This window comes from Callorhinus ursinus, unplaced genomic scaffold (genome assembly GCF_003265705.2).
Source record: "Callorhinus ursinus isolate GAN/ISIS: 27379988/994484 unplaced genomic scaffold, GSC_fseal_2.0 scaffold58, whole genome shotgun sequence".
NCBI classification, from domain to species: Eukaryota; Metazoa; Chordata; class Mammalia; order Carnivora; family Otariidae; genus Callorhinus; species Callorhinus ursinus.
The window spans coordinates 6,278,568-6,304,872 of record NW_027397120.1 but is presented as its reverse complement, the minus strand read 5'-3'; the positions used below and the strand labels follow the sequence as shown (position 1 = coordinate 6,304,872).

The 26,305-nt window shown below is 49.3% G+C and overlaps 1 protein-coding gene across 4 annotated transcripts in view; it reads right to left on the bottom strand.

The window, feature by feature from the left end:
• Nucleotides 1-26,305, bottom strand: part of CUNH10orf90 (chromosome unknown C10orf90 homolog) — a 300,739-nt gene that overhangs the window by 678 nt on the left and 273,756 nt on the right. For 3 of the 4 annotated variants that reach the window (XM_073884709.1, XM_073884710.1, XM_073884708.1), the window contains 5 exons: nucleotides 22,082-22,372; nucleotides 20,054-20,101; nucleotides 18,800-18,987; nucleotides 16,500-16,677; nucleotides 2,997-3,060 (listed from right to left, as the gene is read on the bottom strand). In XM_073884709.1, the coding sequence (XP_073740810.1) occupies nucleotides 2,997-3,060; nucleotides 16,500-16,677; nucleotides 18,800-18,987; nucleotides 20,054-20,101; nucleotides 22,082-22,372 (769 nt within the window). The remainder of the gene's footprint in view (nucleotides 1-2,996; nucleotides 3,061-16,499; nucleotides 16,678-18,799; nucleotides 18,988-20,053; nucleotides 20,102-22,081; nucleotides 22,373-26,305) is intronic. The other variant, XM_073884707.1, reaches the window with a different exon arrangement.

The following is a 26,305-nucleotide window of genomic DNA, read 5'->3' as shown; positions in this document are numbered from 1 at the left end:
TAAACTTGCCCCAGATAGATACCTTTTTGCTACATATCTAAGCCTTCCTATGACTTAGAAAAGGAGCAGCAAATAAATGGAAGTAGCAGGAACTATACTGGAATAACACACACGTAAATGTGTTTACCTCTTAACCTGTTGCCTTCCTAACTAAACTGCTTCCAGATACATCTCAGGCCTAAGTATTATGTTCTCGTCCTGGTGTAAAATTAGGAGTTTCCAAGTTACAAGCAGGGACCAAGAGACCTTCTTCTGGACCCTTCTTTCCTACCTCTTCATAGAAACTGTGTCCGGATGCCAAATGATATTTCTGCAAGAATCCATAGACACAGTGGAGGGACTGTAGCCTGAGCTCTGGAGCTGCTGTATGTATGGCACATGGACAAACACCTTTTTTTTTTTTTCATTTTCTGTCATGTCTTTAAGTCAGACAAAATTTGTTTAATAGATTCTATCTTTAAAGTAATAATTAACAAAGTATAAAAATGTAAATGAGGACAATATTAGCAGGTGACATTATCTTGGTTATTGAGCTTGAGGCGAATCACCTGGCATAAATGTTCTCAATCCTCACAGCAGTTGAAAGAGGCACGTAGCGTTCCCTGCAGTATGACTGAGGAACGCAGGCCCCAGTGAGGTCAGGAGGCCCCTGTGAAGTCCCTCAGCTGGCTAATGGTGGGCTGGGATTCGAACCTTGGACTGTCACTCTATTAACACTGTCCCCCAACCACACAGTATAAAGTGTCCGGGAAATGCTTGTTCCACTGATACGGTTTGAATGAATCAATGAACACAGAGTTGCCATATCCAGGAACTAGTCAAGAAAGGGCCAGAGAGAGGACCATAAGGAATCAGGAGGAAAGCTGAATGTCTTCCCAAAGCTCCACAGTGGAAATCCCTTCAGATGCATAGAGACCATCGTCCTGATAATGACCATCTGAATCATGTGGGCAGTTTAAGATACAAATTCTTAGGTCTCACTCCTGGAGCTTCTGATGCAGTATTTTGTTAAAAGGGCTTCCTAAATAAATTATGGTACACCCATACAAAGCACCACACAGCAGACAGTTAAAAGCAATGAGGAAAATCTGTATCTGTATCTTTCGCCACAGAAAGACCTCACAGACGTATTATCAAGCAAAAAAAGCTCCGGAAAAATAATATATATATATATATATATATATATAGTATGATCCCATTTATGAATAAAAATTAGATAACTGTTGACGTACAAATAAAAGTCTGTTTTCAGGCAGAGAGAAAGGCCGGGAAGGATACACAGAAGGCTGATACCCATGGGTCTCTGGAGAAAGGACTGCGCCCAGGGAAATGTGGTGGGAGGGAAGACAGCCAGGAGGGGCTTTAGCTTTCTCTCTCCTGTTTGAGTTTTTAAAACGTGATTTAACAATACAACTAATAACAAAGAATACAGAAGAAAAGAAAGCTCCAGAGTGATTGTGGGTGAGTGAGGTCTGAAAACCAGGGTCAGAGCCCTCCCAGGACGCAGAATGAAAACGCAAGTACAGACTCCATCCAGGGGATGCACCGTAACCTAGCTCCTGCATCCTCCCTGGGCCTCCGTTTCCTCTTTCGGAAAGCCACAGGGTCAGCCACCCTGTTGACCCCGAATGCTGCTTTGAGAGCTAGTATTTTAACTGTGAGTCTCTGTAATAACAGCTTTGGGTTTGGGGACTGAGAAGGGAAGAGTTGGCTGAAATTTTTCACTAAATTGAAAAAGGAGTACTTCTGGCATGAGGTACACACAACTCTGCACGTCTCAAACAGCAAGTCTGAAAACCCAGTGGACCCTCAGAACCCCCAGTTAGAATGCCATGAATCAGGTCACTAATGGGATGCTCCCCTTCTCCTCATTTCCCCTCTTTGACTTATAAAGGGGCTCCTTGGCGCCCCTGCGTGGCTCAGTCCTTAAGCGTCTGCCTTCGGCTCAGGTCACGATCCCAGGGTCCTGGGATCAAGCCCTGTATCGGGCTCCCTGCTCAGCGGGAAGCCTGCTTCTCCCTCTCCCTCTCCCCCTGCTTGTGTTCCCTCTCTCGCTGTCTCTCTCTCTGTCAAATAAATTAATAAAATCTTTAAAAATATATATTTAAAAAATTAAAAAAAATAAAGAGTCTCCTTGCAGCTGATCAACGTTAGCCAATTATCATGGAAACGATCCTAAAAGCAGAGATTTTGTGCCTGGACTGTGGAAAAACATATTCTTCCCATTTCAGTAGTTTCTCTAAGCGCACTATCAATTGGGTTTAATTATTACAGTTCCTCCCAGTGCTAGATACTTTACTATAAACTCATGACATTTTCTGGCATGAACTTGGCCAACACTGCTGAGGTATTACCTTCTGGTTAGGAGGCCAGGGCTCAGAAAGAATGACCGCCTTTGTGTGATCAGGTGGGTGAGAATTAGTAGGAGTCTAGAATAGCAGCCGGCCAAGCAGAACAGGGAGAGTTTGCGAGCAGCAGAGCCGCCAAGCCCGCCAGGGACGGAGCGTCAGGAAGGCCAGCCTGTGGCCCTCTGTGGCTTTGCTGGCTCCCACATGCCACAGGCTTCCAAGGTTGGACTCCTTCCTGCAGGCTCTGACACTGGCAAGGCCCTCAGGAGAAACCACTTCTCTCCTCCTCATAAAATCACCTTCAAAGGTGCACAGTAACAAACAGCACCTGCCCACAGAGATGATGAGAGTGTGCAGAAGCATTCCCATTATGAGTCTGGGGATCTCTTAGAGACCAATTACTGGGTCGGTTCAGAATCCAAGACCTGCCACTTTCCTAAGGCTTTTCCAAGAATGGCATTAACATTCAGAGGTGCAATTGGACAACTACACTTCTTTTAGCCAGCATTTCAAATTCACGGCCAAGAAGACCTCAGACGTTAAAGGTGGACCTGGGAATAGTGACCCCTCTGGACAGCGCCTGGATGCAGTAGCCACCCCTCCCCTACCTCCCCCCACATTTTTCGACCCCACACAATAACCAAGTACCTTTTAGATCGCATGTGCATCTCCTTCTCTGAAATGTATCTTTCTTTGGGTTTGAACAAGTTATCTGGAATGAGACAGAAAGAGGATTAATTTCAGAAGGTATGGATATCGCACATTTCTAGAGAAACACTGTAGTGGACTTAGTACACACTTTGTTATTGATCCTTAGTCAATAGGATCAATAGTCTAAGCCCCAACCTGCTACAGATACTGCAGGACTCGGTAGACACTCATACACCAGAAACGCTTATATTGACATTGACAGCCAATAGATTCGTCTTGACAATAAATACAGGCATGAAGTACCAGGTTGGAATCTAACATACTTTGCAGACAGCGACCCTTCTGTGTGCTTCAGGTAGCAACTATTACAGTGTGCTCTGCAGGGGGCAGTGCCAAGGCAGCACCAAACTGTGCTTCAGGGTCACCCTGGGTGCAGAGCCCTGGGTGTCAGGTGGAAGATCTCCACACTAGGCTCCTGGTGCCTCTGAGGACAAGGAGATCTCCCAGCTATCACCAGAGCATTTTGAGAGCAGAAGTGGACACTCACAACTGGGACCCTCCATCAGGGACACTCAACCTCTGCATCCATTCTCACAGAGGACTAGCTCTTTCCCAATCAGAAAATGCAATGGACAGCAACATAGGAATAATGTCTGCCTAGTGTCCCTTGAGAAAGTACACATGGCTGAAAATCACTATGAGTCTGGAATGTTTTCCAGTGTGAGTACATACTACTAATCACAGTGATGTTTACAGATGGCACACTTAGAAATAGTATGTATTTTTTAAAAATAGTGTGCATACCCTTTTGTAATAACTCAAATTCCCACAAGGCTCTCAGCCCTATAGACTGGCCAAGAGCCTGTCACACAAAAATGCTCTTGGGGTACGTGTTGCATGGAGTACATCTGAGAAGCTGCCACACTTTCTGGAATACCTGGACAGTCACCAGTTCACCTCCTCCACTGAGCATAAGCAAATAGACAACTCAGCATCCTAGCTAAGTATCACAGAATTGACATGGGCTCCCTGTGATCCCCAGGGAAGACCCCAAGTATTTCTATTAATCTCTCCACATCAGCCTGTTCCCTCACTCAGCACTCCAGTCGAGCCACACAAGACTTCTCGGGCTTCCAAAATTATCCACGAATATACACGAAGGTGGGGTAGAGACAGGGAAACTAACAAATTTCTCCCCACTGGAGAAACAAAACACAGCTATGGATTTACAAACTGGAAACAATACAGTGGCTGAGCTTGGATTCTGTCTAGTTATTTAACATAAAAGAAAAAATGGCACCATTATTTAACTTCAAAGACAAGATTCAAAGGAGAAGTATAAGAGAGAGGACCAAAAAAATCAATAGAATTTTCCCAGGGAAAATGTCCTTCGTGTTTGGAAAGGCATGAGACAAAGGAGCAGTCAACACGTGTCACCGTGAAGATTTCCAAGATGCCTCCCAGTGCACACCCTTGGTTTTCACTCCTGCTAGGACCAGCCTGGAGGGGAGAGCCTTGATGGGGGCACACCTGGGTGGCTCAGTCAGTTAAGCGTCTGCCTTCAGTTCAGGTCATGATCCCAGGGTCCTGGGACTGAGCCCCACGTGAGGGCTCCTTGCTCAGCAGGGAGTCTGCTTCTCCCTCTCCTCCCCACCTGTGCTCTCTCTCGCTATCTCTGTCTCTCTCTCTCTCTCTCTCTCATAAATAAATAAAATCTTAAAAAAAAAAAGAAAGAAAGAAACATCCTGATGACTTCCCAGAGAAATGGGGTGCCCCCGTAAGGCAGCCAGGTCTTGGGAAAGTAATTCTGTGACTGCTTGAAGACTCCTACTCAGGCAAGGAGAAGGAACCTCTCCAAAAAAATTAGACCCAAGTCCGGATTAGCATTCCTCAGGAGCTACTCAAGATTAGGGCGTGGCCAACCCAGACAGATAATGGTGCTCCAAACATAGTTTGTAACATTTTAAAAATCTTAATCCAATTGTATGTGGTCTACTTTGGGAAATTAGATTTTTTTGTTTAAGTTTGTTTCTTTAGAGCACCTGATACCACAATGAAGCTTTGGTTCTATTTCCAAGAGAAAACAAAAGCAAATGTGAGCTCTTTGGCAAGTCCACTGTTTTGTTTTCTGAACTCTTCGTGGCCTGCTGTGCCTCAGCAGAAATTTAAATTCGGGGCAGAGACGCCCATATTAGGTGCCAAACAAGCAGGTCCGCATCCAAGACGGCCAGCCCCACCCCAACTGGTGCTCCTTGGTTGCTGACTCTTGAGTTTTTGTAAGAACACCAAACCCATCTGATGAGTAGTGAGACCTTTCTGGCGAGGATGAAGGAGAGAAGCAGCGGTTCTACCTTCCTGGAGGGAGGCTCCCAACCTCCCCGGAGCAAATGGAATCCTCTCTGGCATTTGGAGGAGGGAATGGCTTGGGACGGGGGAGGGAACGGCATGTCAGACCTGAGGGATCTGCATTACTATTTATAACAATACTCCTAGCATTTACTGGATGTTTCCCTACGTGATCTTCATACCAACCCTGTGACATGCGCACGATTTTTTACTATTTTAGGATTGTGGAACTCTGAGTGCAAAGGGCTGTTTCCTGTTCAGACTCATGAAGCGAACGAGTGAGTGGCAGAGCTGGGTGTCAGGCCGAGTTAGCCCAGCTCTGTCCGCACATTCTCTTCACCTCAGAACACGGCCACCCACTTGTACTGCAGAATCCGTATTTTGGTGGCCCTGGCGAGCGCTAGTCCACTTCCGAGGAGACCAACCCCAAATTTCTTTCTTTTATACTCCTTCCTCCTACATCTAATGAGCAACTCCTATATCACCAGGGGATGCTCAGAAGAAAAAAAAATAGGTAAGATCCTGCCACCGTGAACTTCATTTGTTGGGGGGAGGGGGGATCAGATAATTAACAAACTGGCTACAACATATCAGGCAAGTGCTCTGAAGGAATCGAAACGGGCCCACGTAGTGGCGGGACTGGGGTGGTCAGGAGGGCCCTTTGGGGGAGGAGGTATTTATTTATTTATTTATTTTTAAAGATTTTATTTATTTATTTCTTTAACAGAGCAAGACACAGCGAGAGAGGGAACACAAGCAGGGGGAGTGGGAGAGGGAGAAGCAGGCTTCCCGCCGAGCAGGGGAGCCCGACGCGGGGCTCGATCCCAGGACCCCGGGACCATGACCTGAGCCGAAGGCAGACGCTTAACGACTGAGCCACCCAGGCGCCCCCGGAGGAGGTATTTAAACCACAACCCAAATGACCCCTGGGACCAGCTGTGGGAGGAACTTGAGCTTGGGGGTGGGTAGGGGGAAACAATGAAGGCCACACTGGATGCAGCCTGAGGCAGCGAAGGAATGAGGCTCGGGGCAAAGTCAGGCCAGCAGGGGACACAAGATCCAAGACAGCAACATTCTCCACTGGGATACGCTTGACAACCACCTGGGGACCCTGACCGTGATGCGGGCACTGGAAATGAGAACCAGAATCTCCAGACTATGCCATTGGGCACCAAGACTGCGAACCATCCGAATTGGGTTCTGTAAGCCTGTTTAAGGAGCTTTGCAGGCCTGTTAAGGAGTTTTCCTTCAGAGTAGGAGAGATGGAGACTAGAGATGGCAGCGCTCAGACGGCGAAGTGGGGGGACTCCAGCCTCACCAACACTGCCCGTGTGCAAGGTGAGCTGTGGGCTGGGAGAAGAGGATCAAGAAGACTTCCAGACTGCAGGCCGGAGTGACCATTCATTTGATGACTGTTATGCTTTTACCTCTTTGGTGCTCTGAAGTAGAGACACAAAGGTAACTAAGACTAAGGGCTCACAGCCCAGGGTGAGAGCCACATAAGTAAGGCCTTTGGGTGCCAGGACCAACGGTCTGCATGGCGTAGAGGGCTCCTGGGGGAGTGGTCAGCCCTCCAGGGGGAGAAGCCATGCCCGGGAGACTTTGCAGCAGGAGGCAGCTGAGCTGAATCTCAAAAAGACGGACAGTGGGCTGGAGGAAGGGTGATCCCAGGGGAGAAATGCAGCAGGGCCACTGGGACCTGCCTGCAGCAAGAGATGGTTCTCCAAGCACACATACATGCAACAGGACCCGATGGGGCCTCATTTCAAGGAACAGAAACCATCCTACATGCGCTTTGTTCAAAAATACAGCAAAATCACATCTATCAATTCTCTTGGAAGGAAATTTTTCCTTTATGAAATTAAAGTGACTGTTGAGAACAATATTCAGCCTGCTTCTTGGTCTTTTATGGATTTTCCTTGAAGCGTTGTTATTCCAATTCACTGACAGACAGCAAAGAGAACCATGGTCATATTTACCTCTCATTAACGCTCAACTAGAAGAGGTTTGAGACTTGTTTTCAGTTTTTTCAATAAAATTACTAAGGTAAATTGCCCATTTCTGTATTTCTGGAAAATCCTTTTTTCCCGCCTGTGTGTCTGGCTCATGATTGTATCCAAGCCACGGGGCCTGTTGATAATTTAATTTGGCAAAGCCAGACATGCTTAAGCCCTTGCCTCTTTCAAAGCCAGCCAATAACCAGCTACCAAGATTTTGGTGCCTCTTGAGGCTGCTCTGGGCGAGTAGCTGAGCAAAAGCTGAGTCCCGATACCCCATCGATCTCTGTAAACACACCTGAGAGTTTATTAACGACCCTCACCCGCTTCATGTGTGAACACACACACATCTACACACATTCGGTGTCGCCAGGAGGCAGCAAGGGTCACCTAGACGGCAGCATGATTGGTTGTTTTGGGGGCTGGGGTTCTTCTCCCTCCTATCTACAGCTCTGATTGCAAAGCTTCATTTTCCCTATTGAACAAGTAATCTAAATGATAATCAAGTTCACCCTGGATTTATTATTACAATGCCCTCCCAGAAGCACATTCTCTGCAGTCACCCTGAGCACTTTGAAGAATCCTTCAGGTACTTGCTTCCCCCACATTAGAAACACCAAAACCAAGAGACGCCTATTGGAGAGAATCCAGCAGGGAGACAACAAACCACTTTGGAGTGTAGATACCAAGTCTACACCTCTCAGCATCTTCTATTAAAGACTGGGCTTCCCAAAAGGAATGCAGATAAGGTGTGGATCTGGGGGGATAATCTCCAAAGTTTGTCCCCTATAAAAGGACCCCGATATCTGTGTATTCTGAGATCAAAAGGCCATTCACTATGCCAGCTTCAGAGCCAAGGAGCAGCTGAGCATCCTGTCACTGGAGTAATTACATCATGGTTTTGAAGAGTTAAATCCAATTACTTGCACATGATTTCTATTCAGCTCACTTTCGTGGGACCTCTAATTTGCTGGACATAGGCAAGAGCAGAGTGGTCTAGCTTGGACTAATTAGCCCTCGAGAAATTAAATGGTACACATTGCACTGTGGAAAGGCTTTTGGGTTGTCTGCCTCCGAAGTGCTCTCGTGATGATAAAATCTTGTGCTGGATAAACATTCTCATTTTTCTCAGATCGCTTCTAGCCTTCTGCGGAATCCCACTCTAAATGACAGTTCCACCCGGTAGGCAGCCTGCTCCCGGGGCCTGGAAGGTGGTAGACACAGCAGAAATGCTGGCATTGATGTGAAAATGATGTTTTGCCAATTACCACCCAGCTACACAAGAGAGATGCTGATGTCAAAGTTCTGGAAATGTAGCGAGGCTCTCAGATCCTTCAGGTGAAGGCATACACCATTAAGAAATGAAATAGGGTGCCAGGGTGGCTCAGTCATTAAGTGTCTGCCTTCGGCTCAGGTCATGATCCCAGGGTCCTGGGATTGAGCCCCACATCGGGCTCCCTGCTCAGCGCAGAGTCTGCTTCTCTCTCCCTCTGCCCCCACCCCCCACCCCGCTCATTTTCTCTCTCTCTCTCTCTCTCTGTGTCAAATAATTTTTTTAAAAAAATCTTTAAAAATTAAAAAAAAAAAGAAAAGAAAAGAAGAATAAACCAGAGGTCTCCAGGGATATCTATTTCTCTCTTTGCATGCTCAATTTGGGAAGTAAGGTATGAAGTCTCCTGGTTAAAGAAGTGACTCGATCTCTTCGTGGAGAGCTCAGCTCCTGCTCAGAGATTCATCCTCAAGTTTAGAGCCAGGGCAGGGGCGGTGGTGGTGAGAACAGCCCGCCAAGAACACCAGCAACCCATGAGACTCCCTGCAGATCTTCATAATGGGAGAGCCCTTGATGCGCATGGGCAGACGGGGCCTGGGGACGGCAACTTCAGCTCCCCCAGTTAGAGGAACCAGATCCCCAAGCCCAACATGTCTATGAAGAGCATTTTTGGAGAGAAATGCAGTCTTTATGCAATCCCTGGTTCTATCCTGCTCTCAGACCAAGAGCAGCTGCTCAAGCCCCTCCTTCCCCACTTCCTCGGGGTCTTTTCCTATGTGATTCTAGACTTGGTTTTCAGCTGTCTGCCAGGCCAGCTCTCCTCCCAAGTGGCACTGAACCCCTAGAGGACAAGGGCGGGGGGCGGATTTCTTCTACACTTTTTGCTTCCTCATCCCTCCCCCCCCATACCCCTGGCTCCTTTCCATCCACACTCCATCCCTATGACCAAAGACAACAAATGTTAATATTTTTTGTATTATCTGGTTACTCCTCAAAGACCCAGTAAAGGACATAGGGGTCCAAGGCTCTCTGCCAGCTCTCATAAAAGCCACAGGGACCGCAAAGGAAGGCGAGCCTGTATCAGTCAAACCTCCCCTTGGCATCACTCCTACCTAGGCTCTTGGCATAGGCAAGGATTCCCCTTCTATTATTTCACACTACTGCATTTGTGACATACTTTCCAAAGGGACTGTGACTGGCTCCTTTCCTCTGATGGACTTTGTGCTGGGTACCAGCATGATGGCATTGTTACAGATGCCAACGGAACCTACATGGAGACAGGTTAGGCAGGGTCTGTCAATGGACAAGCTTTCAATGAGGTAAAGCCAAGCACAGATCGTGAAGTTGGCACCAATCTCTACTGCCCAGAGGTGCCCAGGAACCTCAGCCCTTGCTTCCTGGCACTGCTAGACCAAAGGGATACAAGTAAGGAGAGTAAGACCTCTGTTCCACAGTCCCAGGTTTCTGTGGTAAATGGCAGACTTAAACTCCAGTTGGGGGTTCCTTAGCAAAGCATGGTAGATATTTCCATAACCAAAGATTCCTAGAGCAATATTTCCAAAGTGGACTCTCAAGAATTGGATAAAAGCATTCCAAGGTCAAAAAAAGTTTAGGGGAAATAAGGTCAAACAAAGGTAAGCAGTCTTCATGGTTGCATAACTTATCAGTGCCTTTAACAGTTATAATCATAGGGGCACCTGGGTGGCTCAGTAGTTAAGTGTCTGCCTTCGGCTCAGGTCATGATCCCAGGGTCCTGGGATCGAGCCCCGCATCGGGCTCCCTGCTCCACGGGAAGCCTGCTTCTCCCTCTCCCAGTCCCCCTGCTTGTGTTCCCTCTCTCGTTCTGTCTCTCTCTGTCAAATAAATAAATAAAATCTTTAAAAATAAACAGTTATAATCATCAGTTTTCAAAGTTATTATTTGTAGCTATAGAATAGGATTTAATCTGTCCTAAAAAGAAAACCTGGTGTGCTTTCCCCACATTTTTAAAAAATGTGTTTGTGTTAAATGGCAAGTTTAAATTACTCATTTAAAGGAACTTTAACAATGGCTCAAATCACCCACTTCACCATAAAACAGCAACAGTTAGTGAAAGTCTGAAAGATTAACTGTTGATCGGAGAGTCATTGTTTGCTCCAATTCCAGGGTTTGCCAGCATTTTTTAGAGAACCACAAAATATGGTGATTCATAGATGATGAATAAACTTTCCTTCTCATTGCCAAGTAGATTTATATCCTCAGTGTCACTGCAAGGTTTACTACTGAGCTGCATTGTGAGATAAAAGGGAAATCATTTGGAAAATAAAATCCAGGCAATTGGGAAAAGGAATCTCCCATAAAGTTAGTTTTCCCTACCACTCTGCAATTCCTGTTTCTACCCTGAACGATTTTAATTGGAAATAACACTGTCCTTCTAACCAACAGATGTAAATTGGTCTTTTCTTCCCATGTTTTTTAGGGAAAAAAAACAATACCTCTCTCATGGGTCTGTGAAGGACACCATAATAGTGTACGTGTAAATATCTTTGAATCAGGGAAACGGTCTTTTAGCTAAATCATGCCACTGTTTTCTCTGCAGGCTGATGAAGTAACAATTACTTTTATCTGATAAGCACATTAAAAAATTCCTTTGTGAGTAATATTGGGAGAACTACCTCCAAATATTTATTCAGATGTTTTATGGGAAAATATTCACAAGATCAGACCAGGCAATAATAGGGACAATATGGCCGGGGCTCAGCTAGCTGCATGATGAACAGCACATTTTTATTACTGCGATGACTTCCCTGCCATCTCATATCTGCTGGGTCACTTCTCCAGCTCGATGCTCTGGGAATGCAAATTCATTTTAATACTTGCTACAGCCAAGATCATCAGTCTGAAGGCAGATCTGCTGGAGGAGGAATTCTGCAGTGCCTTCCGGAGAATTCCGTTCCTCTACTGGTCCGTGATCTGAATGGCTCTGACTTGGATCACCTTGGGAAGTGTGGATAATGCAATTCAGATGAATTCAGTCTGTGTTGCTACGTGCAGCAGGGCTGCCCAGAGTGGCTTTAGTGCAGCACGTGCCCATCGGCACTTACAGTCTAGGGAGACTTTACTAGCATCCCCACCTGACCATAACCCAAAGCGGAGAAGCTGAGAAGGTTGGGGATCCAGAAAGATACAAGCACCATGAGCACTCAGATGGAAGAAGAAGGGGGCAGGCGACTGGATGAGAGTATCAGGGAGAGCTTTGCGGAAGAAGGGGATATTCCTCATGGGTTTTCTACACGTTCGCAGGTTAGGGGGACAACCTGGGAGGGCTATGAGGAGAGTCCCGACAGGCAGAGAAGAAACAGCTGAGACAGAAGGACAGCAGCGTGCGTGTCTGAGCATCGCCGGGTGCCCAACGGGCTGCAGGTAGCAACCGCGATTCATAAAGAGCGGCGCACTCAGCACCCCCCAGAGCAGGTCAGGCATTACAGGAAGCAGAAGGAATGGCCCTGGGAGTAAGAGGCAAGAAGAGGCTGGACTTGGGCTGGGCCGGTGAGGTGAGGCAGGATTCTGTAGGGCAGAGACAAGGCGAAACAGATAAGGCTTCTATCAGGTGGTTTAGGGGCCCTGACTTAAGGAAGGACCGCTGAGGAGACCAGCTGGGGAGGGGAGGGGTGGGCAGAGTCAGGCTGGGAAGGGTCCAGGTCACAAGGTGGGGATGAAATCCAGGGGGGCGCTGGGCTGGACTCCCAGCGATGAAGAGGGCGAGGCTGGGGAGCTGCAGCGGGAACTGGTTACAGCCACACACTGGTCAGCGGAGGATAACGAGGGATGTCCACACCTGTGGATACAGAGCCACCTGCTCCCAGCAGGTGCTGTACCAGCTACACCTGAGGGTGCTATACCTAACACTCTCCGTTCACCCCGCCCAGACTCATTCTGTAAGGCAAAAGCAGTGACTAATTCTGAAACATTCCAATTCCCAGGTTAGGGTCGGCCTTTGAACACGACCAACCCCCGGGCCCCTGGGAGCTGTGTAGTGATGATGGGGAAGGCTTGCCTGCAGCCCAGTAACTGTGGTGGAGTGAGCAGGGAGAGCCCTCACGTGGGAAGGAGCGGGGGACGGGGGTGCCCTGAGACCGCAGAGTCCATAACCTCAGAGACCGCAAGCAAAGCCTGCCTCCCGTCTTCCGCCTTCCGTTTCCCTGGCTCTCACCTTCTCTCCTCCACAATTCAGCAGTCACCACATTCTATTGATGCTGCCACCTCAAAAGCCGTCCCATCTGTCACCATCCTGCATCCCACTGCCCTGCCCGAGGCCTGCCCATCCTGTCCTGCCTGGAGCCACTCTTGCCTCAGCTCTCGACCTCAGAATAAGGTTAAATTTGGAAGCAGCATTTACAATCCCTGTTAGCCCTCCTGGGCTCACCTGCGGCCCCTGTCTCGCCCTCTGCCCCCCACTCTGCAGTTCAGTCCGAGCTGAACAGACATCCTCACGCCCCCCCACCCCTTCCCCCCCACACCCTGCACCACGATGCGCTGGCACAGCCTCATCCCCGTGTGGTTTGGAGGTCTCCCCAGCAGAAGCCTTCCACCAGCCCCAAGTGCTGCTTCTACCCATGTGCCTTCCCCACGAGGTGAACGGGCCCGTGAGACCAGGGACTGTACCTCACAGTGAGTTCTCAAGAAAGGCCTGCTAAGTGATGGATGAGAAAGCTCTCGGGTCACTGCCATGGGCACGCAAGGGTAGCCCAGATGGCTCCGGGCAAGGACAGAGATGTACCCGTGTACGGACTTTGGGAATTTAAGCTACAGCTGGTGAGACAGTTAAAGACAGGCGGGCGGTAGACAGGACCTTTATCCGCCACTTCCTAGTCTCTCTGTAGAGTCTCAGTTGGCCATGCAAATCCCCATCTACAAACAGGGAGCCCAGTGAACTCATACACACGTGCGTGCATGCACGTCCACGTGTGTCCCTGCCCTGAGCCTTGAAAACCGCTCAGCATTCGTGAGTCAACAAGAAGCAGAGTTGGCCCCCTGGCCTTCGCTGTCATCGTCCCTGCAGGTCAGGGGTCCACTGTCCCGGCAGCCCCTGCCCGACGAGGCATTTGTCAGCCACCAGAGTGCCCAGCTGAGCTGAAGACAAGACTGCTGGGCAGACCCCGATGATGGGAGGCAGCTAGCGCAGCTCAAAAGGCAGACCCGTCTGCCTTCTAACGGACATCTTGACGCTCTAGCCAAAGCTCGTTCACGCATATGATTTATTAACTAATTTAGCATGTAAGAAAAACATCTGCATTTCGCTTTTATCATCTTGCCAGCAGACAGGCTGAAGACAAGATGTGTACTGTAGACTTGTTTAATGGGGCCCTAAACACTCCCTTCTCCCTTGCCCCAGCTTACACGAGGCTCCGGTTTCAGAAGTTGTCTGCTTTAACTGACCTAACACAAACAAACAGGAGCATAAAGCTCTCATCGACACATAAATACTTCAGGGATGGGCAGAGTGGCCATAAAGTCCCTGCGCCAAAGTCCAGGCCACAGCATCCTACTTGCTGGGGCTACCTCAGAACTGGGGGGGGCAAAAAGGTACCTTGGTTATTTAAAACTACTGACTGGGTCTGATCACCCTTTATTATAGACGAGTTGAAGATGTTCATTTAAAGTGAACTTCATTTAAAGATTTCATTGAATGTGAGCTTGTAAGGAGACCTGTTTAGGGGAAAACGCCACGGTTGGACAATGTAGTGGGTAGAATTATGTCTCCCCAAAAGACATGTTCAAGTCCTTACCCCACAACCCAACCTGTAATCGTGACTTGGAAACAGGGTCTTTGCAGATGCGTGTGAGTTAGAATGGTTCATGCCGGATGAGGGTGGACCCTGATCCCGTGACTGGTGTCCTCAGATGAGGCAATTTGAACACAAAGACACACAGACAAGGGGAGGCGGCCGCGTGAAGATGGAGGTGGGGAACGCAGAGATGCATCTATCAGCCAAGGAACGCCAAAGACTGCCAGAAGCCACCAGAAGCGAGGACACAGGCAGAGCGTGAATTCTCCCTCTGAGCCGCCAGAAAAAAAACCACCATTTAGACACCTTCATTTTGGATTTTTGGCCCTCTGACTCTGAGAGAATAAATTTCTATTATTTTAGCCTCCCGGCCTGTGGTCACTTGTTACAGCAGCCCTAGGGAGGACCAACGGGCATCTCTCTAATATTGGTGATGATAGTAATCCTGGAGGATTTGGCACCCACCGTGTGGCATAGCTGGAAAGCAGCTGGCCCAGGGGATGAAGAACCCAGCGCTGCCGCTGAGGAATGGCCCCACACAGAAGACACTCCTGAGTGTCCCTGGGTCCCCATTTCTTCCCACACAAAACAAAGGGATCTGACTGAAAAAGAAGCTAATCAGAAGCCATTTTTCATACGTGCATCTGTTGAGCTCTACAGTGGCACTGTCTTATGTTTGTTGACAACACATTTGTTAACCATTTTTTAACAGGCAGGATCTTCAAAAATGTCAAGGCCAAGTGGCCCACACATCAGGAGCACCCTTGAAGCCCTTCCAGGACAAGCTCAGATGTCCAAGTGTCCAGGGGGGCTCCCACTTATGGCTGACGGTTGGTTCCTCCTAGTGACTTGAAAAGCGTGCACCTGAACCCAGGTTGCTCTTTGTCGAGCCAGAGATTTTAGTCCCCAAGAGAACACACCCAAATCGAGCCTGGATCTGTCAAGCAGCTTGTAACACTGGTGAGACTCATTTTCAAAGAGGGAAAGTCTCTGCATGTTCATTTTGTTGATTTCCTTTTTTTTTTTTTTTTTTTTTAAAGCATACTAGAAAATGTCACTGGGAAGGAGCAGCAGGTGTTCTGCTAAATCCTCTGCCACGAGAAGGATGCACCCTTGCCCGGGGTCTTATGACCTGCAGCACCATGGGTGGATGAAGGAGACAGCCTGCCCACAGGCCAAGGAGGTGAGCAGGAATTCTGGAATAACACCCTTTGTCCTCTGTCACCCAGGCTCCCCTACAGTGTCTGTAATGTTTGCTAAGCTGCATTTTATTGAATATGGTTATTTCCCTAAAGGACTTTTATTCAGATTTATACTCATGATTTCACCTCCTGGGGGCCAGAACATTTTCCTAGGAAGAAAGATCTTGTTCCTCTATCCAAAGGAATAAAAGGGAGGTTTCCCCAGGCCTCCAGATTTTCAGATTTGAGTTGGCAGGCCATCCGTATGTGCTCCGATGTCCCCATTTTTGCTCTCGTCTCTTCTTGTTTTTCTTGCTGCTTTAATAGTCTGTTTATAAGCTCCAGGAAGAAAGGATCAAGGCCAGTCTGGCTCACAGTGCTATCCCCAGCTCCCAGCATGGTGCCTGGCCCAGAGAAGATTCCTGAGTACTCCCTGTCTAACGAGTGTATGCGTGCCGCCCCTCACGGGGTCAGCTCGACACTGGCTCCACAGCGTTTGGAAAGCTGGCCATCTACTCTCCGAGCTCCCAGCAGGAAAAGGGTTTCAAGATGACGAATGTTGATGTAGACAAGCTGGAGTCACCCTCTCACCCTGAGATCTGTTTTGCAATCTATACAGGGCAAAGGGGATCGCTTGCAAATGTCTGTTAGGAGCCAAGAATTTGAACTTGCTACCCTGGCTGCTACAGTTGTGTGGCTTCTTTCCCAGCTACAGTGGTAAATTTGTGTCCCAAGCTAGTTCAGCTGAATTCAGTGCCCTCTAGAAGCTCCCACAATGGGCTGGCTTCCGGAGCAGGCTTTATGAAACTGCGGTTTGGATGCGTGGAGCAAACCTGAGTCCGGGGCAGGTCCAGGGTATCACTTGTACCATCACCACAGTCCCAGGCCCCTCAGACCCCCCTGGTCTCACCTGCCCTCCCGAGGCCCCTGGAGCTTACCGCTAAGAGGGTGGGGAACCGTGAACTGCTTCTTGTTGGCGCGGGGAGGAAAGAGACTCTGCTTCTGGCCCAGGTTCTCCGTCCGCTGGGCTTTTCTCTGCTGTACCCTGTGTTCTAGTTTCTTCAGCCGTTCTTGGGAACGAGAAATGAACTGGGGTTTCCGGACTTCCAGGGCTTCCTAACAGCAGCAAGAGAATATTTTATCTTTAATAGAAGTGATGCGGGCAAGAGAGACATCCCTCTGATTTGGTCAAGAAGCTGATCAAAAGCACAACATTCAAAGACCAACAGCCACAGCGCATCCGCACACCACGATTTTCTGCCACTGCCTTGTGTGAGGACTGTGACAGGCATGTTGAGGACATAGGTCCTGCGGGCCGATCCCAGCCAGCCCCCAGGGCCCCGCTGCAGCGTGACTGCCTGGCCACTCACAGCAAGGTGGCACACTTCTACCCATCCCTTCTTCCCCGTCAATCCAGTCGGTTTCCAACAGACTGAAATCCGAGGGCCCCGAACTCCCTCCTCCAAAGAGACATGGGTGGGGAAGGAATGAAGGCACCATGAGTCACTTGCTTCTGCTGGGGGTTGGACGCCTCACGCACAGACCGAGATCATCCACCCAGTGTGAAATACATGCCTTTTCAGGAGAAACAGTCATCTTGGCTAACAGGAATGTCTATTCCCAGGAAGAAAAAGTTGGCAAAGTGTCTTTGGCTATGCAAACTGGTTCTGCAAGCTCTGCAGCGGATGTCTGCATGGCCATATTTCCACTTCGGCCATATCCCTCAGTACACGCCCCCCTCCACCCATGCACGTGCTCAGGTCCACTGAAAAAGATACCACCACCGATGCGTTCCACTCTGTGTCAGACACTGGGCTACGCGCTTTATGTGGCTCCGCTGTCTCTGGGAATCCCCACATTGATTCTGAACAGCAGATACACTTATCCCCATTTGATGGAGGCAAAATCCGAGGCTCATTGTGGTTTGGTGGATCTGAGGGGCCTCCACGTTTTTTTTCCACACTGCCTTCTTGCTATTCCTTGAAAACCTCTGTTCAGATGGTTCCACTGCCTGGAGGAATACCCTAGCCGCACCCGTCAGAGTGCTCCAGCTCTCCCGGTAAGCTCTGTCGGGTCGTCCCGTTCGGCCCGAGCCTTGTGGTACCTCACAGACCACCTCGTACAATGGATTCATACACACTGATGGCCAGGCTGGGCTGTGAGCTCCTGGATGCCATGGCTCTCACCCACCCTGTGGCCCTCCCGCCACTGCCCTGAGCCCCGCACACAGTAGGGTAGGATATGCTACCATATGGCAGACTGTTCCTCTGCCTCACTCCTCCCCCAGCCCTTTGGGAGCTCAGGGTTCCCATGGGGAGGGCAGTTCAGGCTCCATCTGCATCCTGGAAGTGGCCTTGGCAGCTGTGCCGGGAAAGGAGTCTTCTTGGCCACTTGATCTCCATGGCACCGTCCCCTGGTCCCAGGCACACTGGGGCTGCTCAGAGAGCCCCTGGGAACAGCCTCTTGGCCCAGCGCGGCTGTTTCAGGGTCATCATGAGTCTCTTCCCATGGACCTACCGAGGACCCCGGGGGGCAGGGACCGGCCAATGGCACTGTCCCCACATCTGCAGGGATGTTTACAGCCTATCAAGTCCTTTCCCAGATAGTATGCCCGATTATACAACACGCCGCTAGCAGGAGCTTTCTCGGAGTTGTCTGCCCTGCTAATTTTTATCTCTCTGTAATTTTGAACTTTCAAAAATGTGTACGTATTACTTCTACAACCAGGAACAGACACCAAATGAAAGCTTTCACATCCCTGAGCTCATGGCCATGTGATTTAGGGCAACCTCCTTAATCTTTCCAAAGCTTAATATCCTCACTTGAAGATGGGATCACAGGGACCCGTGCCCCATAGGGGGGCAGCGTGGATGGAAGGCCCTGATGCCTATAAAGGGACCTGCGCAGTGTTACCCATAACTTCTCAAGAAATGCTGTTAAAAAAATAAAAAGAAGAAATGCTGTCACTACTATGATCATTATGATCATTGTCATGACCAATATTACACGATCCTCATTCTAGCCCAGTGGAGTAGACATCATTTCTCCAGCACTCACACTGTGAAACAGAGGCCCAGAAAGGTTAGGGGACCTGCCCAGGGTCACACAGCCATTACGAAGGGGAGTCAAGCCTCCAGTCTCAGAGGTGGAAGTGAGATCGTGACCCCCCCCACCACGGACTCCCCAGGAGAGGTCTCCCCTCGGTGGGGATCAAGCCGGGGTGCACAGAGGGCCTTACCTGCAAGGTCAAGGAGCTTACAGGTGTTCCTTGACCCTCAGAACAGTCTTCGGACAGGTCAGGGGTCTCTGGTGGCTCAGGGGACACTGGCTCTGGGGGTGCTGGTTCCAGGGGTGCTGGCTCGGGGGGCTCCTCACTCTTCCTGCATTCCTTTATTTTTACAACCAAGTCACAGCACTTGTAATCCCCTGGGAGAGAAGATTTAGAATCCCATTTAGAGGGGCAGCAAGATTTCCTCCTGGCTTCTCAGAGTCATGAGACACAGAAGACAATTTGGAAAATAGAAACACCAGTGGGTTATTAATGGGCCTCGTTAAGCCTATGAGATCCTGCCTCCACAGGCCCCCCTCCCCCCCCCCCCCCCCCCCCCGTCACAGGGAGGCATGTCTGTGGGCAGCCAGACTTTGCACCGGCTAATTATACCATGGAGGTATTCCCTCGGCTTCCAGGGTTCAAAATGCTTCTGTTCACAATGAAAAGAAACTTTTCTATTCCAGGCTTCATATTAAGTGTGTCCTGTACAATTGTTATAGCTCAGTTGTTTGGGGACAGTGTATTAATTTGTCTTATGTTTGCTACACTAATGATGTAAGACAGAAAAACGGTGTTCAATTATTTATCCCTTCCCTTCAACCGCTAGTGAATACCACTGGCTTTACATGTATAATTGGAATGATCTCTCTCTCTCTCTCTCTCTCTCTCTCTCTCTCTCTCTCTGTCTCTCAGCTGGATCTGGTCACTTCCTGGGCCACTGACAATCCCTTGTGGAAAAGGTCAGGGGGCACACTGATTCAACAGCACTTTGGGCAGGACAGCCTCTGGCGCGGGGAAGGACGAATTAATACGCATTCACTGACCACTTGCTGACCAACTGCTCCGCCAGGGACACACTGTCCCTTCCGTCCACGCTAGCCCACTCTTCCTGTGTGAGCTCCCCTACCCTCGTCCGCACCGCCCCCCAACACAGCCTCCCAGCACCTCCCCAGCTCTGAAACCCAACAGCATCTTACTCCTCACCCATATGCCCTCCTATTGCCGCCACAAACCCAGGGACCTCCGACCTGCAGGCTGAGCCCCAATCCTTTAGGAAGTGCCCTCCTTCCCAAAGCAGGCTCCATCCCACCAGCGGTGTGCTCTCACGGCAGAACACGCTTGCCACACGCAGCAGCACTGCTTACGGGGTAAGGTCATAACAGGGTGCTTTAAGCCCACAAGCCTGGGACCCCTTCGAGGGCTGGACCATGTCATATTCACCTTGCATCTCTCCCCGGGGGCAGCCCAGGAGCCTGCTAGGAGCTGGTTCTGTTGGGAGTGGAGAGGTGGCCATTAGGAGGCTCAAGGGGCCACAGGACGCATCTCCATGGTCCCCTGAATCTCTTACCTGAAGCCCCTGCTAGAACATCCACCATCCATGCCTGGATCCTCTCTGGCCTGAACCAGCTGTCCTCTTTCTATGTAAAATCCACCCATGTTCCCTAAGACCTACAGGTCCTGCAGGCAGCCCAGACTTTTTGTAGCTCGTTTGTGGTGGACGCTCCACTTCCAACTATTGCCTTCCGTTCTGTGCCAACAACATACTACTTAGAGGCTCTCAAATCGTCCTCTTTCATTCCTTCGGGCATCTGCTCTTGTGCTTCCTGGAGGATTTCCCTGTTGCTCCCCTATTCCTGCTTCCAGCCTAACCGACCGGCCCAGATATCGATCCCCCAAGCCCCCTGCGGCTAGAGTTAATTACACCTTCCACCACACCGTCCCCATTTCTTGCTGTGAACTTTCTCCTGCCTCACCGCATCCACAGGGATGCCACAGTGCCTCACATCCTTTCCCACCTGCACCCCACCACCAGCCCCCGCACCCCAGGGGCGGTGCAGGCATGCCCGTCTTCATCAGTGCTCACATCAGTGCTCCCTTGTATCTTCAAAGTCTCACTACTGTGGCCTCTCCTCCCCACTCTGTGCTCCTTGGCAGGGCCTCAGCCCCCAGCCTCACCATCTCCCATCCATCCCCAACCCCCCCGCCCTGCCTCCATCCAGGAGACAGTCTCTTTCAGAGGGAATCTAATTAGATCTCTGCCCCTCAAAGGCTTGGCCTTGACTTCAGTTCAAAGCCCCTGAGTGGGTCTGAAGGACGTTCCGACTTGACCGTGTGACCTCAGACTCCCACTAGGTCCCCCTCTGCCTCCTAGCACTCTGGCCCCCTGGATCCCAAATCAACCATATTCTCTCCATCAACTCTTTGCTTTGTGCGTGCCTTTCCCTCAGTCCGCAATACTCTTCACCCTCAGGTCTGATCTGTAAGCTTCTAGTCAGCTTTCAAGTCCCTGCTCAGAATCATTTCCTTGAGGAGGAGATCTCTGTCCAGCCCCACCCTGGAGCCCCTGCGGCCACCGGCAGCTTCCTGACGGCTCGGCACAGACACAGGTATGCTCCTGGTGTCTCCAGCACTGAGCACAGTGACCGGCACACAGTAGGTGTGTATATAGTAGGTGTTTAATCAATGTTTCTTCAATATATTAATGGATGAAGAACTAGGGATTAACTTGGCTCCCAGGTGAAATTAGTTTTGTCAACTACGATAGCCCTTTTAACCTTTATATTGCAAAGCTATATAACCTGGTGGGTTTCTTTTTGTCCTTATCCATAGCTGTTTGGGGAAAACCTTCAGAGTGATAGGAGATCTAAGTTTTCTCACTGAAAACTGGGCACCACAGATCTCTTTTCTATTCTACCTTTATATTCTTTTATATACCGCTGTTCACCGCAATATTAATAGGGGTCAGCTGCTTGGGTCTTAGAAGAGGGATGGCTGGGTTGGAATTCTTGGTTCCCTCATCGGTGCGAGGCTCAGACTGGGACCCACCTGGAGGACACTGCAGGGCCTGCACCTCTCAGACAGGACCCTTGCTAGGCACTCACGGAAGACCACGGGCGGCCTGGTGGACCTCAGAGCAGCCACACCAACGCCTCATACCCTCCTTAGCTAAGCCTGGGAGCCTGCCATGTGCCTGGGAGTGGCTTTCCTCTAGGCCTTGGTGGATCCGGACCCGCTGCGCAGCGGGGCCGGAATCCCTGACCCACACAGGGTTGTCTTCTCCATGCTTGGGAGGGAGAACTCACCCACCATGGAAACCTGCAGGTCCTGCTCGCTCTCAGCTCACACGGTCCAGAAGGGACAGCTTTATGAGGTGAGCTTGTGTGCACCAGGGCTCAGGAAGACATCATACCATTTTCCATATGAATATCACAGCAGAACCACCTCAACCCTACCTCCCTTGCTCCTTACCTTTGGGGGACTCTCTTTCTATCTGAACATCACTGTCTTCCTGTGGAGATGTGCATAAATCTTGTAAGGGGCAAAGAAAGCCAGATAAAGGGATTCCGGATTTCAGGAAGCTTTGCTGTTGACTCTCTGAGGGCTCAGAGAAGTTGCTAGACTGACAGCTGTTGTTTGGAGAGCTACACCCATCGGGAAGGAACTCTTTAACCAGCTTCTGTTCCACTGGGGGAGCAGACAAAGTCACACGTGCTTCTCCTTGTTGCTTCTCGCTGCTTCCAGAAAATACTTTTGCTTCTACTAAAAATAAAACAAGAGTTGTGCTCAAAACATCTGACAAGTGCACATCAAATGTACTGACTTTGGCACACCTTGCTTGTCTGGAGACGGAGACACAGGTGAGCTGGAGCCATTGGGGGCCAATGTGCACGTGCTCTGGGGGCACTTGTCACGTGATCATCGCTCTGGGTAGGACTTCCCCCAGCTTGCTGTGGAGCTCCACTGTATACACCACTCTCATGCATTCAGTCTAAAGACTTTGTGCTCGCCAGCACCCTTAGAAACTCAAGTGACTTTCTCAACACTAGTCAAGAGAGTGGGTGGTTCAGCACACTGACTGTGGGGCCAGAGTACCTGGGTTCAAATCCCACCTCTACCACTTCTCAGGTATCCGGCCCCATCTATAAAATCGAGGTAATCACATTAAATATTACTTATTTATTATTATATCTATTTTCGTAAGAAGTTAATATATGTATGTAACAACACATTTATATAATTTATATCATTCTTACAGAATAACATTATAGTGATTAAAATTGAGGCAATATGAAAAAATACTGATCCATGTAAGGTGTTTAGCATAGTACCTGATACACAGTAAGCACTTAAAAAATGTTACCCATCACCATTAATGCAGAAACATTGATGGAGGCTCTGTACTACAGCAAGTACAGAGGTAGGAGGTAATTAATGAGGTCATAGTGCAGACTTCTCATAGAGCAGTGGAAAGAAAATGAATACAACATGTTGCTTATTGCCACACTGTAACCCCAAAAGTCTAGAAAGCACCTGCTGCCCATCAACAGGGGACCATTAGATCCTAGTGCCCCCACACTTTGCAGCAAGGGAACAGAATAGGGCAAATGCTCCTCTGTAGATGTGGAATAATCTCAAAGATGTGTTATCAAGTGAACGAAGCAAAACGCAGGACTGTGCATCAGGTCTGCTTCCACTGGTAAGTGCTTACACACTCAGGGCATCCCTGGAAGGACCCAGAGGTGCTGGACATCGGGGACCTTGAGGGCAGTGCAGGACCAGGAACTGAGAGTGGGGGAGAGACTTTCTTTTCACTGTTTGCCTCTTTTATACTCTTGGTTTTTCTTTTGAAATACTCTATAATGTTTAAAAATTACTCATTTTAAATAAGTTAGTGACTCTTCACCGGGCACCATCTCCTATGTTAAGGCCCTCTAAGGGGCAGGGCCCTACCTGGGGGAGAGAGCCCCCGCTGCCAGAAGCATGTGTCCAAACCCCCTTGAGCACTGAGGAGAAAAAAGTCCTAGGAACAAATAATAAGGACTCTCAGAAGTTTCTTGCAATATTTTCTCAAATGTCCTACGCAAAGAGGAAATGAGCCCACGACCACCTGGCATTGATTAGAACGGGGACCTCTTTTAAAATACCTCAGTTGTCTGCACTTCGTTCCAGCCCCTCTGTCCCTGAGCCCTAGTGTCCTCGACAGCGAGAACAGGTTGAGTGTGGCGATGTGGTGCAGGGTGGGGGGAAGAACAGAGGACACAGAGGGCGTGTCAGTGTGCTCCCTGGCTCTGGCATCTGGGGCAAGTGAATCCACACGGGGTAAAGCCGGCTTTCCATGTTCTTATAAACAAACAGCCAAAATGAAGGAAAGCACCTAGTGGGTCCCGGCACATTGGGGGTACAAAGAAAATGGCAGTCATTCTTGGCCCTGTCATTTGGAGAGGACATGTGGTCTCCTCCAGTAAAGGTTGGGCTTTGCTCATTTGTACAGAAAATATCTTTCTAAACTGTTATTTCAAAAACTGCCAATTCTGTTTAAGTATGAAGTGCCATGAGCAAAAAGTCTCAAAATAGTTATTCCTTTCTATGTTGCTTCCTTGTATGAGAAGCTCTCTTAAAAGAGTCAAAAACGAAATCACTGATCAGTGGTGCAGTCCCCATTTGCTCCTTGCATACCGGTGTCGGGCTCTTTAAGGGAGGCTGACCTACCTACCTCCCTACCTATCAGCTACCTGTTGATCTGGTTTCAGGTAAATTCTTTTTTTTTTTTTAAAGATTTTATTTACTTGAGAGAGAGAAAGAGAACGAGCAGGGGGGAGAGGGAGAAGCATGATCCCTGCTGAGCAAGGAGCCCAATGCAGGACTCAATCTCAGGGCTCTGGGATCATGACCTGAGCTGAAGGCAGACATTTAACCAACTGAGCCACCCCGGCATCCCTGGTTTCATGTAAATTCTTATGTGAAGCGTTCTCTGCAAGTCAGGTGGTCCACTGGTGACTTGGAAGAGTTAAGACAACTCCCAGAAAGTAGAATGCAGTTGGGGTGCTGGAGAAGAGAAAAATATGCAGCCCAAGAGGGACTCTTCTGACAACTTATTGATCAGATCTCTTTTTGTGGATTCTGAAAAGTACAAACATCAACCATGAAATTGTCCTCAGGCGGGTCTTCACAAAGCAAGGATGTGCACGTTCTTTCTCCCCATTATGCCCTGCATGTGGGTTGGGCTGGAAGTTCTCAATTCATGCCCCCAATTTTATGTCTATCACCCCAGTGATGGCCCATTGCACTGCTAGCTCTGCCTGTCCTGAGAGTCTTAAGAGAAGCATGAGTAAATCAGCAGCCTCTGACAGGCATTTCTATTTCTTGACTCAAACTCAAAGCCTCCTTCCTGAGCCTGAATTTGGAAGAGCTGGGGCACTGCAGGTTTCCTTGAAATAGTAATGTTCCCTCTGTTGCCTCTTCTCAGATGCATTACCCTGGGGCGCCTGGGCGGCTCAGTCAGTTAAGCATCTGCCTTCGGCTCAGGTCACGATCCCAGAGTCCTGGGATCGAGCCCTGCATTGGGCTCCCTGCACAGGGGGAGTCTGCTTCTCCCTCTCTTTGCCCCTCCCCCTGGCTTGTGTTCTCTCTCTCAATTAAATAAAATCTTAAATAAAATAAAATGCATTACCCTATGGTTTGATCTTCTATAGCTCAAGTATCCAGCAAACTCACCTATCCAGAACTGTGCCATGTTCCGGGAGGTGAACAGAAAGCAACCAAAGATCCTGCCCAACAGTCACGATTATCTTGTGGATAATTTTCCCACCTATGTCAGTATCCATAAACAATATATTTCCAATACCAATAGCAAGCTCAAAGGTACTTGTTTTCAGGTGAGGATGTCATTGCACCTGTTACTCAAAAGCTTCCAGGAGGAGAGAGATCAGCAGGCTGGCTTGGCCACAGCTTCCCTGAGAGCTGATGGGGTGTGATTCCGGGGAAGACAGAGGGAAGCCACAAATGAGTCCAGAAAACAAGGGGCTGACCACAGCCTGGACAGCAGGCAGGGCGGGCCAGCAGGAAGACAGCCAGGGGAGTGGGCTGCTCTGGATTTTCTGTTCCTGCCCTCGCCGTGTGTAACTGGAGGCTTAGGGGTGAGTTACAGTGGGATACTTCTCTGCAGCGAGATGTGGGCCTGAGCTGACCCAAGCACAGTGCAGGGAAGGGAGTGGGGACCTCAGGGACACACACAGCATCACAGCCAACCAAGAGACATGAACCTGGGCCAGGCGAGGCTACCACGAGGTCCTGAGCACAAAATGAGGAAAAGGTGCCCCCTTCCCTGAGACACTTTACCTCCACTGGCAAGAAAAGAGCATAATGAACCAATCTGATTGAAAAAGATACTTCAATGATTCTTTGCAAATATTAAGGCAATGCATAATCTTTTATGTTCTTTTTTTTTTTTTTTAAGAGAAAGAGAATCAAGTAGGGGGAGGGGGAGGCAGGGGAGAGGCAGAGGGAGAAAGAGAATTTTAAGCAGGCTCCAAGCCCAGCAGAGAGCCTGATGTGGGACTCGATCCCAGGTCCCTGAGATCACGACCTGGGCTGAAATCAAGAGTCAGACCCTCGGTGGAGCAAGATGGCGGGGGAGCAGGAGACCTGGATTTCGTCTGGTCTCAGGAATTCGGCTGGATAGGGATCAAACCA